This window comes from Phasianus colchicus, chromosome 8 (genome assembly GCF_987193195.1).
Source record: "Phasianus colchicus chromosome 8, bPhaCol1.hap1.1, whole genome shotgun sequence".
Taxonomy (NCBI): Eukaryota; Metazoa; Chordata; class Aves; order Galliformes; family Phasianidae; genus Phasianus; species Phasianus colchicus.
The window spans coordinates 5,880,198-5,893,877 of NC_143443.1; the positions used below are offsets into that span (position 1 = coordinate 5,880,198).

At 39.6% G+C, this 13,680-nt stretch overlaps 1 protein-coding gene across 9 annotated transcripts in view; it reads right to left on the reverse strand.

Annotated features, from left to right (window-relative positions):
• Positions 1-595: 595 nt before the first annotated feature.
• The window catches only part of OGDHL (oxoglutarate dehydrogenase L), a 55,219-nt gene continuing 42,134 nt past the window's right edge, over positions 596-13,680 (reverse strand). For all 9 annotated transcript variants that reach the window (XM_090144774.1, XM_090144776.1, XM_090144775.1 and 6 more), the window contains 6 exons: positions 10,716-10,787; positions 9,183-9,308; positions 7,968-8,040; positions 4,351-4,514; positions 4,002-4,156; positions 596-3,279 (listed from right to left, as the gene is read on the reverse strand). In XM_090144774.1, the coding sequence (XP_090000900.1) occupies positions 3,156-3,279; positions 4,002-4,156; positions 4,351-4,514; positions 7,968-8,040; positions 9,183-9,308; positions 10,716-10,787 (714 nt within the window). In that variant the 3' untranslated portion in view covers positions 596-3,155. The remainder of the gene's footprint in view (positions 3,280-4,001; positions 4,157-4,350; positions 4,515-7,967; positions 8,041-9,182; positions 9,309-10,715; positions 10,788-13,680) is intronic.

Consider the following 13,680-nt stretch of genomic DNA (forward strand, 5'->3'; position numbering starts at 1 on the left):
AAAAAATTTAACTCTCAGCTAGTTCTAACAGTATTTTTTGTGACCAGAGACTCTTCACCCACTTTAAAGATGTCTTTAGAGAAACCTGCATTCATTGTTGATAATGCACCTTAAAAGCTCTGAAACTTTTTTATACGAGGGGCTGTGTTGTAGAAGAATTCTGCAAGTAGGTGTAATCTATGAATTTAGCTATTTATAATACTTTATTGGCTTTTGAACAGTTGCTATCTGAAAGTGCAGGCAACAGTAACAATAATTTAATAATGTTAAGCCAAGATGTTTAGAGAAATGAAGTCCTGTATTGAAATTGGAGAAATTAATTCCAGTCCAAGCCTTGTAATTAGAAAATTCTGTTTGAAACTAGAAGTGTGAGCACTTCTAGTACAACCTCAATGTGGTTCTGAGTAATTAGCTTTTTCCAGTTCAAATGCTGTGTGTCTCCCTCTTTGCCTCTGAATTTAAATAAGCTACTACTGGAGAAACAAACAGAAAGTGTAAAAAATGAGCTGCCCTAGCATTCTCATGAATGGATGCTAACGGCATCCTTCAAAGGAGAAACTGTCAAAGAGAACAGGAATAACAAAGAATTTCTTTCTTACATATTTTATTGTTTTGTGTTGGTTTTTTTTTTTTACATTCTCTGATGGAATTTTTATGCAACTATTATGCCACAATCTATGATACACAATGAAAATGGAAACCTGCCATTCACCGCTTACATTTCTATGTTAATTTTGTTTCTTACCTCTGCATATACTGTGGCATAAGGGCATTTATCATATTTCATGCAGCATCGACCTGCTTTATACAGTCTGAGAACATAATGAATGGTGCCAGTGATATTTAGGCGCACTCAATTATTACCACAGAAACACAGATTCACAGAAGCATTAAAATACTTCGGGTGATGGTTACTGCCCATCAACGTAATGTTTTGAACTGCAGAAATGGACAGGAGACAAACTTCACTACTGTCAACAGCAGTATTTTCCAAGTTCATTAGGTTTCAAAAGATTGAATTAACTTCAGCGTTTCAATGACAGAAAAAGCCCAAGGCAACCAGCCTAATTTAAAAGGATGCTACTGATTTTTCATAAACATTTGACTAAGCTTGGTTCTGGAACCCACATAATCACCTTAGCACACCAATTTTATGCTCTGACAGGAGGATTTATTTTATTTTTACCACGCTACCTCCAGGCTAAACGAAGGGACAGCATGAGGTGCACATCCCCTTTTGGTAACCTGCTTGTACTAGCAGCAAGTGATCATAGCTCAAAGTTTTTAACAGAGCTTTTTACTTTGACAAGACAAGATGCTTTTCAGCATCACTTGACTATTTCCATCAAGCATAAACTGTCAAGCCTTATTATGTCACAGTTAATACAGCAACAGCAGTGTAGAACTTACTTCCAGAAACAAGAGCATGTCCCAGGAGCACATTCAGGACAGGGAATTGGAGATGACGGTCTCCTCTATGTGTTTTCCAGTCACTTGTTATGAATGGATCTAGCACAACCCTCAGGCACTGCAGGGGCACAGGGCCCTCACACAGCTTGATATTATTTCCTGCCTCAACTCAGGCACAGCCATTCCTCTGATTCCTGCCACACCCCTTATTTTCCTAACTGCACACTTCCCTCTGCCATCCCGCAGAACACAGAAGGAAAGGAGGAGGTCTCTTGCCACTATACAGGCTGTAGTGTTGCAGAATCTGCAGCCAAAAGGCTCACCCCCCCCGTCTCTTTTCTCCTGGAGCAGATGGAGCAGAACATCTGACAACACTCTTTATACTGAGAGGGGAGTGGAAACCTGTGCCCACCTGCTTTTTGGCACCGCAGATGAAGCTCAAGGAGTTTGAGATCACCCTGCCATGCAGTGCCTCCAATGCAGCCAAGAACTCTCTCTAGAGCACAACCATCCCATTGCTTTTCCCTGCCACAGACCTTCTTGAACTTGCTGTCCCTCAGCTGCCTGACAGAGGATCAGCCCTTAGAGGAAATTCCCCTTTATGTCCATACTTAAAGTAAATGGCAATTGATAGCCTAACCAACAGGTAAGCACAAAGGATCAACAAAATCAATTACAATTTAAGATAAAAATACAGCACGTGCTTTTGACCAATCAGCAAATGTTGCTTGCCCACCTTTCTCGACATAAAAATGGGTGAATAAACCATGAACTGACATTTCAGAATTGAATTAACACCAGCAAGGAAATCTGAGGGAGTGATTAAAACTGGACAAAGCAGAGAACCCAGTACTTGCTGACAAATGCACATTTCTCACAGCCTTTTTACAGGCGCTAGCAGGTCAAAGGTGGCAAATCCTTGTACTATGGTGAGGGAAAGAAGCCATCCAAATTGAGGATGTTCATAGGACCCCCCAGTTTCCTACATACCGTAAAGCATCAAATCAGGCATCCAAAAGAATGGAAGCAACTGGTACTGTCATCCCTTACTCTGAATTCATTTATCCACCACTTTGTTGCTCAGCTCTCCTGTTATATGCCACTGCTCTGACAACTGTGGTGAGCTCCACTGTGGTGCCTCTACCTTATATCCAAGTAATCCACACCACTTCTGTAATCACCCATAGTTAACTGACTTTGTAATCCTGACTCCCTATTTCGAGCCTTGTCATGGCAGTTTACCATCTCTTTCCAATACCCACACCCAGTACACTTCTGTACCTAAGTAATCCATCAGTGTCATGGTAGCAACTTTGCTTTTTGGTTTTGTTCTTCCTCTCCAATATGTCTAGAAACAACTGTCAAATGATGCATCTTGTTTCTTTAATGGCTTCCAAACTCACTTTCCTCTTTTTGGGGGATGTGCACAATGACATCATGCTGTCCATGCCTGCTCAACTTAGAGCAGGTTGAATATGCCCAAAGTCTGAGATCAGAGCCTTTCTAAGCTAGATTCTCCTTGTCCCAAAGATTTCCCAATCTAAATAGAGAAGTGACACAAAATGGTGGAAGTTGCTTCTTTTGTTGTTTTTTTTTCTTACAAACTGGGAGAAAAGTGCAGAGTAACAAAGTTAGCTGCTGGATCCTTATATAATTTCCAGCATTTCTCCTATTCACTTTTAATTCTTCCCTTGGCTGCTGAAATTTGAGACAGTTGTAGGTAGAGATGAGTCAGTGTCCTGCAGTTAGAATGTCTTTCCCTCAAAGGCCTCCAGGTTGAAAGCTGTATCCAGGAACCTTCTGAGTGACACCAGATGTGTGTTCTTGTTGCCTGTGGCAGCTGCAGCAGCAGGCTCTCGGCCAACATACCTTTGTGACAAAAAGAATTGGGCAGTCAAATGACGTAAGAAGAGAGATTATTTTGACACTAACAAGTATGGGAGCATGCTGCTAAATGCATTTATTAAGTCAACTCAGCAGATTTGAACAAATTATCACCAATCTTTTCTTAAATAAAAATATAATCAAATCTAATTTGTACCATCAGTTATACCTTCCAGTCAGCTCCCACCTCGTCCTCCCTCACTGCATCTTCTCCCCATCCCACCCACAGCAGACAGCTACACAGTCTCATAATTAGATAGCTTGCTCTGTCAATGAAATGCTCCTTCAACAGCTGCATGTGCAGATTCGAGACAATCACCTATGGTAAATGCAAACCTAACTGAAGGAACGTAGTTATTACAACTACTATTTTCTCCAAAAGCCCCAAATGTAGATGGAAATTATTTATTAAAAAAGACAGATTCACAGACAAAAGAGAAAAAGCCAGAAGAGTTAAGCACTGTGCAAAGCAGTAATAACCAGAGCTAGATGCTACTGATTTTGTTTCATAACTACAAAGAAGATCAAGATGTTTGTTATGTATTTGAGAAATAGTCATCTAGACTCTTCCTCCTTCAACCAAGAACCCAAACTCAGAGTTTTCTGATTTATGGACAGAGTCTGCCTTCTGCATAAATAAAATCCTCAAGTCAAAAGCCTGCCACAAACTGGACCAGGAGATGGAGGAACCGTTAAAAGTCTCATACCAAATAGGTCGAGTGTGGTTCACAATAGTGCGGAAACGAGGTTTGACGTAATCGTAATATCCACTGTTTTTGTGTTCCTCCTGACACCAAACTAGATCTGCGCCTGGATACTTGTCAAGTTCTTCTTTGAGCAGGTCAAATGGGAATGGTGAGATCTGGGAAGAGAGATTCGTAACTGGCAAAACTTTCTCTTATATGGCTCTAGTCTCTGGTAGTAAAACTATTCACCTATCATGTATTATAACCAACTACTGTAATTAACCATTCAGTACCAGAGGTAACTCTGGCACAACAAGCCCTTGCTAAAAGTCTCCCCAAAGTCTGTCTTAAGAAGGATCAGGGAGCTCACCTGCTCAAGTCTGGTTATAGCTACTTGTTTCTCCAAGTCTTGATTCTTTCTCTCTTTCACAAGATCGTAGTACACTTTTCCTGTACAGAAAATCACTCGCTTGACCTCATGTGGTGCTTGAGCTGCCAGTCCATTCTCAGGAATCACACGTTGAAAAGTGGTACCTAATTATAGCAGTAATTAGAAAAGTGCTCTCAGTGGAAGTGACACTGGAATAAAAGTACCTTCACCAAGCAACTGAGAGATTGCAATGGTCACGGGGCTCTGCTGACTCTCTGTTCTCATGACTTTTCAGACTGACAATTCTGCTAAAGCGAATTTCAGTTTCAAGTTAAAAGACCATGAATAGTTAGCTCTTCCACTCACAAATATATTAACAGAGAACTATATTTTAGCTTTGTGCTTTACAACTTAAAATTAAAGTTGACTGACAGCTGACTGTCCTGGTTTCAGCTGGGATGGTGTTGATTTTCTTCAAAGCATTTGATACAATGCTGTTTTTCTCCTATAGCCAAAGCACAATGTTGATAACACACGGATGTTTTAGTTGTTGCAGAGCAGTGCTGTAAAGAGCCAAGGATATTTCAGTTTTTCAGCTTCTCATATTGTCCTGCCAACAAGGGAGTAAAGGAGCACAAGGAGCTGAGAGGGGACAGAATCTGGACAGCTGAACTACACAGACACAGGGATAACCCAGATCATACAACACTGTACAAACTATCACACTGAAGAAGATGGCTGGGGGGAACCACTGCTTGGAGATTGGCTGGCCACTGGTCAGTGAGCAGTGAGTAATTGCACTGTGTGTCACTTGTTTTGTACATACAAGGACTGCTCTGAAAGTAATGCCTCCTATTTTCTTATGTTGGCCCATAGCATTAGAGGTAAATTTGAACAGTACAGCAACAGAGGCCGAACCTTTCCACCAATACTGCTACATTTTTCTGCTGCATGACAGGTGTCAGCAGAGGGGCAGTCTGACAAAATAGTGTCTGATATAGAAGTGTATATAAAGCAAATGTGTGGAATTGAGTTCCTCCACACGGAAAAAAAAAATTGGCATCTATTGACATTCATTGATGTTTGCTGAATATTTCAGAGACCAAAAAGTGGATATGAGCCCAATGAGGGATGGGTCATGCAGGTTGGCAGTGGCAACAGCAGTGCAAAAGCCAAGCCATGTTCTGGACAGCCATCCATGGCTGTCACACCATGAAATGAAGAGCATTTCAACCAGCTCATCTGTGCAAATCAGTAGACTACAACCAAGGAATTGTGTACAGAGCTTGCACAACAGGATCTATTGAAATGAATACGAGGGTGAAGGTGACAGTTTCTTGGTTCACATCATTACCGATGACAAGACGTGGTATCACCACTACGAACAGGAGTCAAAACAAACTCTATGGACTGGTGACAAGTGAATTCTCCACTGAAGAAAAAAAAGTTAAAGATGCAGCTCTCAGGAGATAAAGTCATTAGCACTGTTTCCTGGGATAGGAATGGAGTGATTCCTCTGGACTTCCTGGAACTTAGGCAAACCATCAGCTCTGCCTGCAACACTGTGATGCTGACGAAGCTGAAGCCTCAAATCTAGAGTCAGCCAGAGGAAGAAACAAGCTTGTAACTCCCTAAGGCCAGGCCCCAATTGCCAATCTTGTCCTACCACACCCAGCTGTGCATCCAGATTTGTACAGTCCAGATTTGTCACCTTCTGACTTCTATGTGTTTGGGCTGATGAAAGGCAGACTGCATGGACAACATTTTTCAAGCAGCAATGCTGTCACAGCAGCCATGAAGTAGTGTTGTTGTGCTCTTGGTAACTGCTGTCATTTCCACATAAATAAATGGGAGGCATTACTTACAGAGTAATCTACATATATATTACTATCGTAACTAGTATTTTTCCTTTTTTGTCTGATTATTTTTTATTTCAACTTCGTGGTTTTCTTTTTTCCAATTTTCTCCCCCACCCCACTGGGAGGGGCAAAAGGTGGTGCTTAGCCAGCTGCCAGCTTTAACGACAACACTCACCTTTCACAGTGCAACTAAATATGGTAACTGCAGAAATATTTAGACACACACACATTACCAGCATATATTTACGCAATTTAAACCTGTTTGAGAGCTAAAACAGCATTAGCTCAAGGAAGAATTAGCATAGTATTGATCCATATGCGTGAGTGAAAAGCTACAATTTCAGATGCATAACCTGACTGCTAGCTATCTGTTCCTCTATGGTATCCTCTCCCATGAGAACAGTTTACTTGGGATATATGAAACTGGAAGGTATGAAAGGCAGTAATCCTACACTGGCACAAAGGGGGACTTGAGAGTCTAGAAATCCCTTTTCTTTGGTTCTTGCTATGATTGATTAAAATTATTCCCACATTAACCAGCCACAAGGTAGCAGACAGCAGCACGACCTCCCAGTCTGAATAAGCACACCCACTTACTAGGAGAATAAGCTACTGTCTGAAGAACCATTTATCTTGGGGGGAGAAAAGCAGCAACACAAACATGAAAAAAAGGAACTGATTTATGTCAGAATTAGCCTGTCTCACTGAACAGCAGAATTCATCATTAAAAAGCACTGAATCTGTGCTTGACTGGGCCAGCTGTCTCAGCTTTCAGTCAAAAACAAAGCAAAAAGTGAGCCGAGAGTCAGCAGTACTTCTTGCTGTCAGCAAGACAGTAGGAACATGAAAGTAGTCAGAACTGGATATTAGCTGTGAATTTCAGCAACTACTGAAGGTTGTCCTCCTACCCTTGAAGTAGCGGGGGCTCTCATTAAACAGAGACAAATCACAATGCCCACAGGATTACTGATTTGACTCATTCAAAAAAATATTTGAGCAGTAATTGAAACTCACAGATTTATTTGCTTGAAAAGCAAACTTTATTCACTTACAAAAAGGACATACTGCAACATTTCCATATGTTTATGTGCTATAACATGCTTTGAAAAACCTGAGCAGTTATTTTTTTCTGACAGCAATCAAGACACCAGCTAGAATCTGAAACAGACCACCACAGCTAAGCACACTCACTAACTATGAGCAATTATTTTTCATCCTTCGTGTTTACTACACATGTAACATCCAAAAACATTATCTCTTGGTGCTGCCAACAGCAGTTTCAGGTAGTAGTGTGTAGCTCTGAACTCACTGTAGCAATGAACTTAGTGTAGATCTCTGGTTTGACAACTCAGCCCCAGAACTGACTGCAGCAGTATGAAATAGAACCCTGGTTCTTGCAAATGGGCACACTGTGACTACAGCCTATTCCTTCCTTCTCTGGGGGGCAGAAATTAGAACAATCCAAACTTTCAAATTTAGGGAAAAAGAAAGATATAGTAGTCCATCTATCTAGTAAGAAGAATATAGAGAAGGAATGCAAAACTAATGCCTGGTTACCAGATAACGTGTTAAACATCTGTATCTGAATGCATACATTTTGGCCAAAGTTTAGGCTAGACCTTGTTAAATCAGCTCCACAGAAATTAAGCCAAAGGAAAAGGTAAACTCCCCAGAACAGATTCTCTTCTTCACGTTTTCATTCTGACATATAACTAGATATAGCTGATTATTTCTTCATAATACTTTAACATCACTTACCAGAGACCATTTCATCAAAACTGGATTTAGCTTCTGGATGCCTCAGCAGTGACTTAGGTGTCAAAATGATTAACTGTAAAACAACAACAAAAAAAACTTCCAGCAGTGAGGAGCAGCTTTATCTACATTATTATTTGCAATATTCTTATCAATGTTCATACAAAAGACACAAACTGAAAATACTATAAATCAAATTAATATGAATAGCAAACAATATATTTTTTGTGGTTTTTCTCCTGTTTTGAAAGGGTTTAATAATTATTCCAAAGATTTGGGTAATTCACTCTCTATACGGACTCTCAAAAACCACTGCTTTATGCTCTCTAAGAATAAAATCAAATCACAAGCTGTGAACAAGTAAAATATCCCATAGTTGCAACTTAGTTTTCAAGTTTTAAAGATGCCCGAATGTCTTCAAAAGTTAATGGAGCTTTCTCCACAAATCTTTGTTTTAGTAGCCATGCCTGAAAACAGTTAGACTCTAAAAGGATTTGTGGTAACTGGCCATGAAAGGAAGAAATAATTGCAATTCTATCCAATTTTAGCTATAAGCAACATCTATAAAGGTCAAAGATCTCAGAGTGATGGAGCACTTCGGTCAGTATTTCCATGTGAGATCAGCTGAGATGATGTATTCTGGGGAAACCCAAGCTCAGCTTCCAAGTTTTCCCTTGCTGATCCATTAGCCGCTACTGCAGTCACAGCAACGCAGTGACACAGACAGCAACGCCTTACATTATATGGTTATCCCAGTCCAAGCATGGACAAATTTGCACTTGTGAATTCTGCATAATAGAAGAGAAGAACACCTCTAAAAGAGCACAGGGAAAAGGTCTGGCACTGGAGTGGAGAGAGCATTATGACTCCAAACAAAAAGAGCCTTTTTAAAGATGGCAGTCAGTGCTTACACAAATAGACACAGGTTTTTGGAACACAAGCAATTAGACATGCAGGTTGTAGTCATGCAACCTGTCAGCCATGCAGTGTCTCGACAAACCCATCTGATGGTCTGCACAGTCATAAAGAAGTCAAGCGGAAAATAGTTTTAGACTTCTAGTGAGAGTTAAGTTTCACTCCAAACTGAACACCTGTGTGCAGTTAAGGCTTTTCACCTTTCGTTTTCCTTTCACCAGTACAGCATATGCAAACAAAGATCCCTTCTTTACTCAACAGTTAATACACCTAGAGTAATGAAGTCCATTAGAGTAACTCTACCGGTTTTCTGAATGGCAGCAAAATCTGTCTTCTGAGGACATGAAAATAGTTGGCTGGAGTTGAACAATTCACCACAATCCAGTTGCATTCATACAGCTGGGAAACTTCAAACTGTTTGCTGAATTCCTGAGAGAGATATTAAAGCCATTAGAAAAACATCTAAAAAAGATCAGGAAAAAAAAGACTCTTGGAAGTCATCTTTCTTTTTCTGACTCTCATCAACTCCCTATCTCAGAAAACACAAATAGCAGAGCTCTGCTGAGATTATATTATTAGTTTGGGAAGCATCCCTATGAAACACTCTTCTGTTTTTACTTCTTCGTAGAACAATATGAAAATAAAGGCAAAACATTTCCTTGAATTTCAGCAAGCTGGGAAGTCCAGGAAGGCTGAGGAGACTTCAGTAGGTCTAAAGCACAAAACAGAACATCTCTAAAAGATTTAGAACAGTAATTCAATTTTTGAGAGTATAGTTAACCCTCTCCCTTTTTTTTTGGTAGGTGTCCTGTCCTCATCTCAGTACATAAATTTCATATTCTGTATTTATTTTACACATATATGTTTTATATACATATATAAATGTATATATGGATATAGGTAAGTATTTATGTAGGTATAATAATCTCAATATAGACTGATACAGCACGTAACACAATGATGTCCTGGTTCATGGTACGAATTGTTATTTAGCTCCTCTGATAATATTTACAACTTCCTTATTACGTGCATTTAAATTTGTCCTTAGATGTACTGAGTCAAACAGGTCTTTATTCTGCCAGTACAACGGCAAAAACCACCTTCACATGAAAAAGAACACTGCTTTGGAATTATCATTACTCCAAAGGTAACAAAATCAGGGCCAAAACTGAAATGCATACATCGATTTTTCAATTGATGAGCTTTTCAATTAATTTTTAACAGTGCTTCTGTTAAAAAGTGGGAAGTGAATGCCCAGTAGCGTGTAGAGTTATGTACTTTATCTGTAGAAATCAATGATCAAACTACGAAGGTCTGAGCTGAATTAAATTTAGAAGCTGGCCCTACTTTCATGCTCCCAGCAGTACAATTTAGCTCCAGTGCAAAAAGCCAGGAGTAGTTTCACATGGCCTCCTTTAGAAATTTGCTAGAGACACTTATTTGCAGTATGCACAGCAATATATACAGGCAGAATCACTGGCCCTGAGGAACAGCCATAAAGAGATCATGCTGCCAGAGATTAATTGTATATGATCTCATCTTTGAGATGAAACAGCCTAGACTGCACACTCCCATTATTTTTACTGGGATCAAGTTAATGTTACATTAACTCTTGCAGCTAAATCTTATCCTACTTCCTAGCCAAAAAAAGGATTATTCAAATAAAAAAAAAAAAAAGTAACTCAAATATTTTTTCTTCTGTGGCAAATAACAGAGCACTATTTGTGGCAATAAAATGATTTTCCTAAGGATGAAGCCAACACAACCTGGGTCAAAATAAATCTCTGAAAAGTGAAGAGCAGCAAAAAGAACAGGGCTTTTGACAAATCTACTTACTGGATAAGCATCAGAATCGTCATTGCTCATCTGCAGAAACCTTTCAGGCCTGGCTGATGAATGCTCTGGACCCTGGTAATCACATCATTTAAAACAACATTAAAAAGCCAAATCAGCAGTCAGACATCAGTTTAGATCACTCACTGTTTAAGTACTTTCATTCACCCTTGCAGCTCTGCACCAGGCTGCATATCCACCCCCAAATCATTGGTAGCAGTAGTGAGGAGATGAAAGACACACTGAAGGACTGCAAGTCTTTATTTCCCATAGAACACTTTCACAGGAGAAGTGCAGTAGGTCCACATGGACATAAAAAAACCTTCCTAACCCTGGGCAAAAATGAGCAGGAGGAAATAAAGAATAGAAACACTGTGCTTCAGCATATTGTAGTGTTTCTCACTTCTTTGGGGGCAAATCACACCTGTATGCAAAGTTAGCTGCTGACAGTCTTTGCTATATTAGCAACCAATGTTGGCTCAGGATCTCTCTCTCAGCATTGTTAAGTGATCAGTACAGGACAAGTTAGCCTTAATGAATGCTTCAGCTACAATAGATCAAAATGCATGTAAGCACTGTCTGCCAAATTAGCCTGTGATTAATTACTGCCTCAAGAGGTATTTATTCTGTCAAAGCACTGTACGTTCACATCTGCTTTCTCACTAGAAGTACCCAAGATAGTTTCTTTTAACACACAAACACTGTTAGATCCATTTTTTACTAGCAAAAAGTGCACATAGATCATGGACAATATCAGGAATAAGAGGTGTAGCAGAAAGTTATCTCCCCTCTCATGTCCTCATTTGTAATGGATGAGAGAAAGCTGTGAGGAGGAGAATGCAGCGTGCTTTTCTATTTATCCCTAATGCTGGCAGTCTTTGCTTGTTCAGTTAGTGAACAGTAACTGTTAGGATAGACCTTCATTCTGGAGACAGTCTCCAAGTATTTTAACCTGAAGACAATCTATTACACCTCTCAACTCTCTCCTTAGCTTCTAAGCTAATGATGCTTTTTTCTGTACATGTCTTTGTTATCGTAACTCCCTGAGTCAAAACATGAATGAATGCTCTTCAAAATCACTGCTATGACAGCCAGTAGTTTACTTTGATTCAACACATGATTCTCTCTGCTTTCAAGCACAGGGTTCACTCCGTGCACTAACAGTTCAAAGGAAAAAAACAATTTCTTCACTGGAAACATATGAACAACATAAACAGCCATGAACTGTACCCTGCACAAGTACTGTTGAAGTCTGTCTGCACTTTTGAGATGCTCAATACAGTTATAGACATGTTAGGGCTTGTGAAATAAGAAACAGAAATAACATGGTACAGAGTAACAGTCTAATATTGCTGTACTACTGCTTTACTTGTCTATTTGCTGTAAAACTATAAAATCCTATACTAAGTACAGTCTTAACATGTACAAAAACACTGCTTCACAACCAAACTGAATGGAGAATGCTGGAAGCTGAGATGTTACTAAAAAACAATTACAAGAGTGACATGGGAGGCTTTCCTAACATACCCACACACACGTTGCCCCAGCAACAACCTCAATCCAGAACCTCAGTGTTCACATCCATCTTTGATTTCTCCGCTGACACTCCCAGTCAGATTGACAATGACAGCTACGTGGGATGGAGTAGGGTATATTTCTATTGTGACCACTTCTCTGGTGAGACCTATGCTGAATCCATTAGCTACTTTCAGATGAGCCCCCAAGGAGCCATTTGGCAGCCAAGTCTTTCAATCACAGCCAACTTGCCTGTGCACGCATGACCTAGAGGTGAAGGGATCCATATCCCATTACGAACCCTTCCCCAAATCATTCTGTCCCCAACACTGTAGTTAGGGAGAATAACACTCCTGTAATGGAAAGCTCCTCTGAAAAGGCAACAGATTTCAACAGCCTGGTGGGATTTTTAAGTATTCTAAAAACACCTGACACTAGCAGCAAAATAAGCATGTTTCAGAAGTGCTGGGCAAGTCTTAGCTGCCAAGTAGCCATGAAAACAGAAGACTAATGTACTGTAAGCAGCAGAGAACCAACTCCTCTCAGCTGAGTGCTTCTCTGCACAGGACCACACTTCCTGCTGAGGGCACATTCAGGCTGTCCCTCCTGGTTCATTTAAAAAAAAAAAAAGAAAAAAAGATACATATTTATCAATTCTCTTGTGAAATGCACTAGATCTTTCATTTCATACACACAAATGGAAATGAAAAGCCATTCATAAGATATGAATGCAACCCAGCATTTCAGGACAGGATTATAATTGAATGGAAATAAAAATAAATTGTTTGTGAGAATGGAAATGAAGCAGTTTGTAGTGAAGGGATCTGGATCATTTTTACTGACAGAGACTGCTGCTGCAGCATATGATGCTTTTCTTAACAGAAAACTAGAAATATAGGTGCATCAATTCACAAATGTCAATATATTTGAAAAGGAGGAAGTTTTCCTAGCCTCTCATGATGTATGCAAAACCCTTAAAAACAATTCTGAACATTTGAAAAACAAGTCTACCACTGATAAGAACTTCATGTACATTATACACAGAGCCCACGCTCTTTCCCTCTAAGACATAGTACATTTCCTACTGCTAGCCACCAAAGAAGGGAGTCAGTTGCTCTCAGAAACATTTTCCTTCCCAGAAAATGGATAATTTCTTATCAAAGTTACTTAACGTCAATGATTTCTGAAGAAGCTTTAAAATTTTGCATCATTTCATTACAAGTGAATCTAGTAAGTTTACATAGACATACTGCATGCAAAATAAAAATAAGTACTGTTAGACTTTATTTTTAAAGTGCACATGGAGAATCCAGCTTTTTAAGATATTTTCTTACAGAAGGAGAAAGAATGCACAGCAAAGTCATAGAATTGTTCTTTGTATTCACTTGCTGCTATCCATTAACACATTAAATGTGCTGTATAACATGGAAAAAGTGGTACACACCACAACACA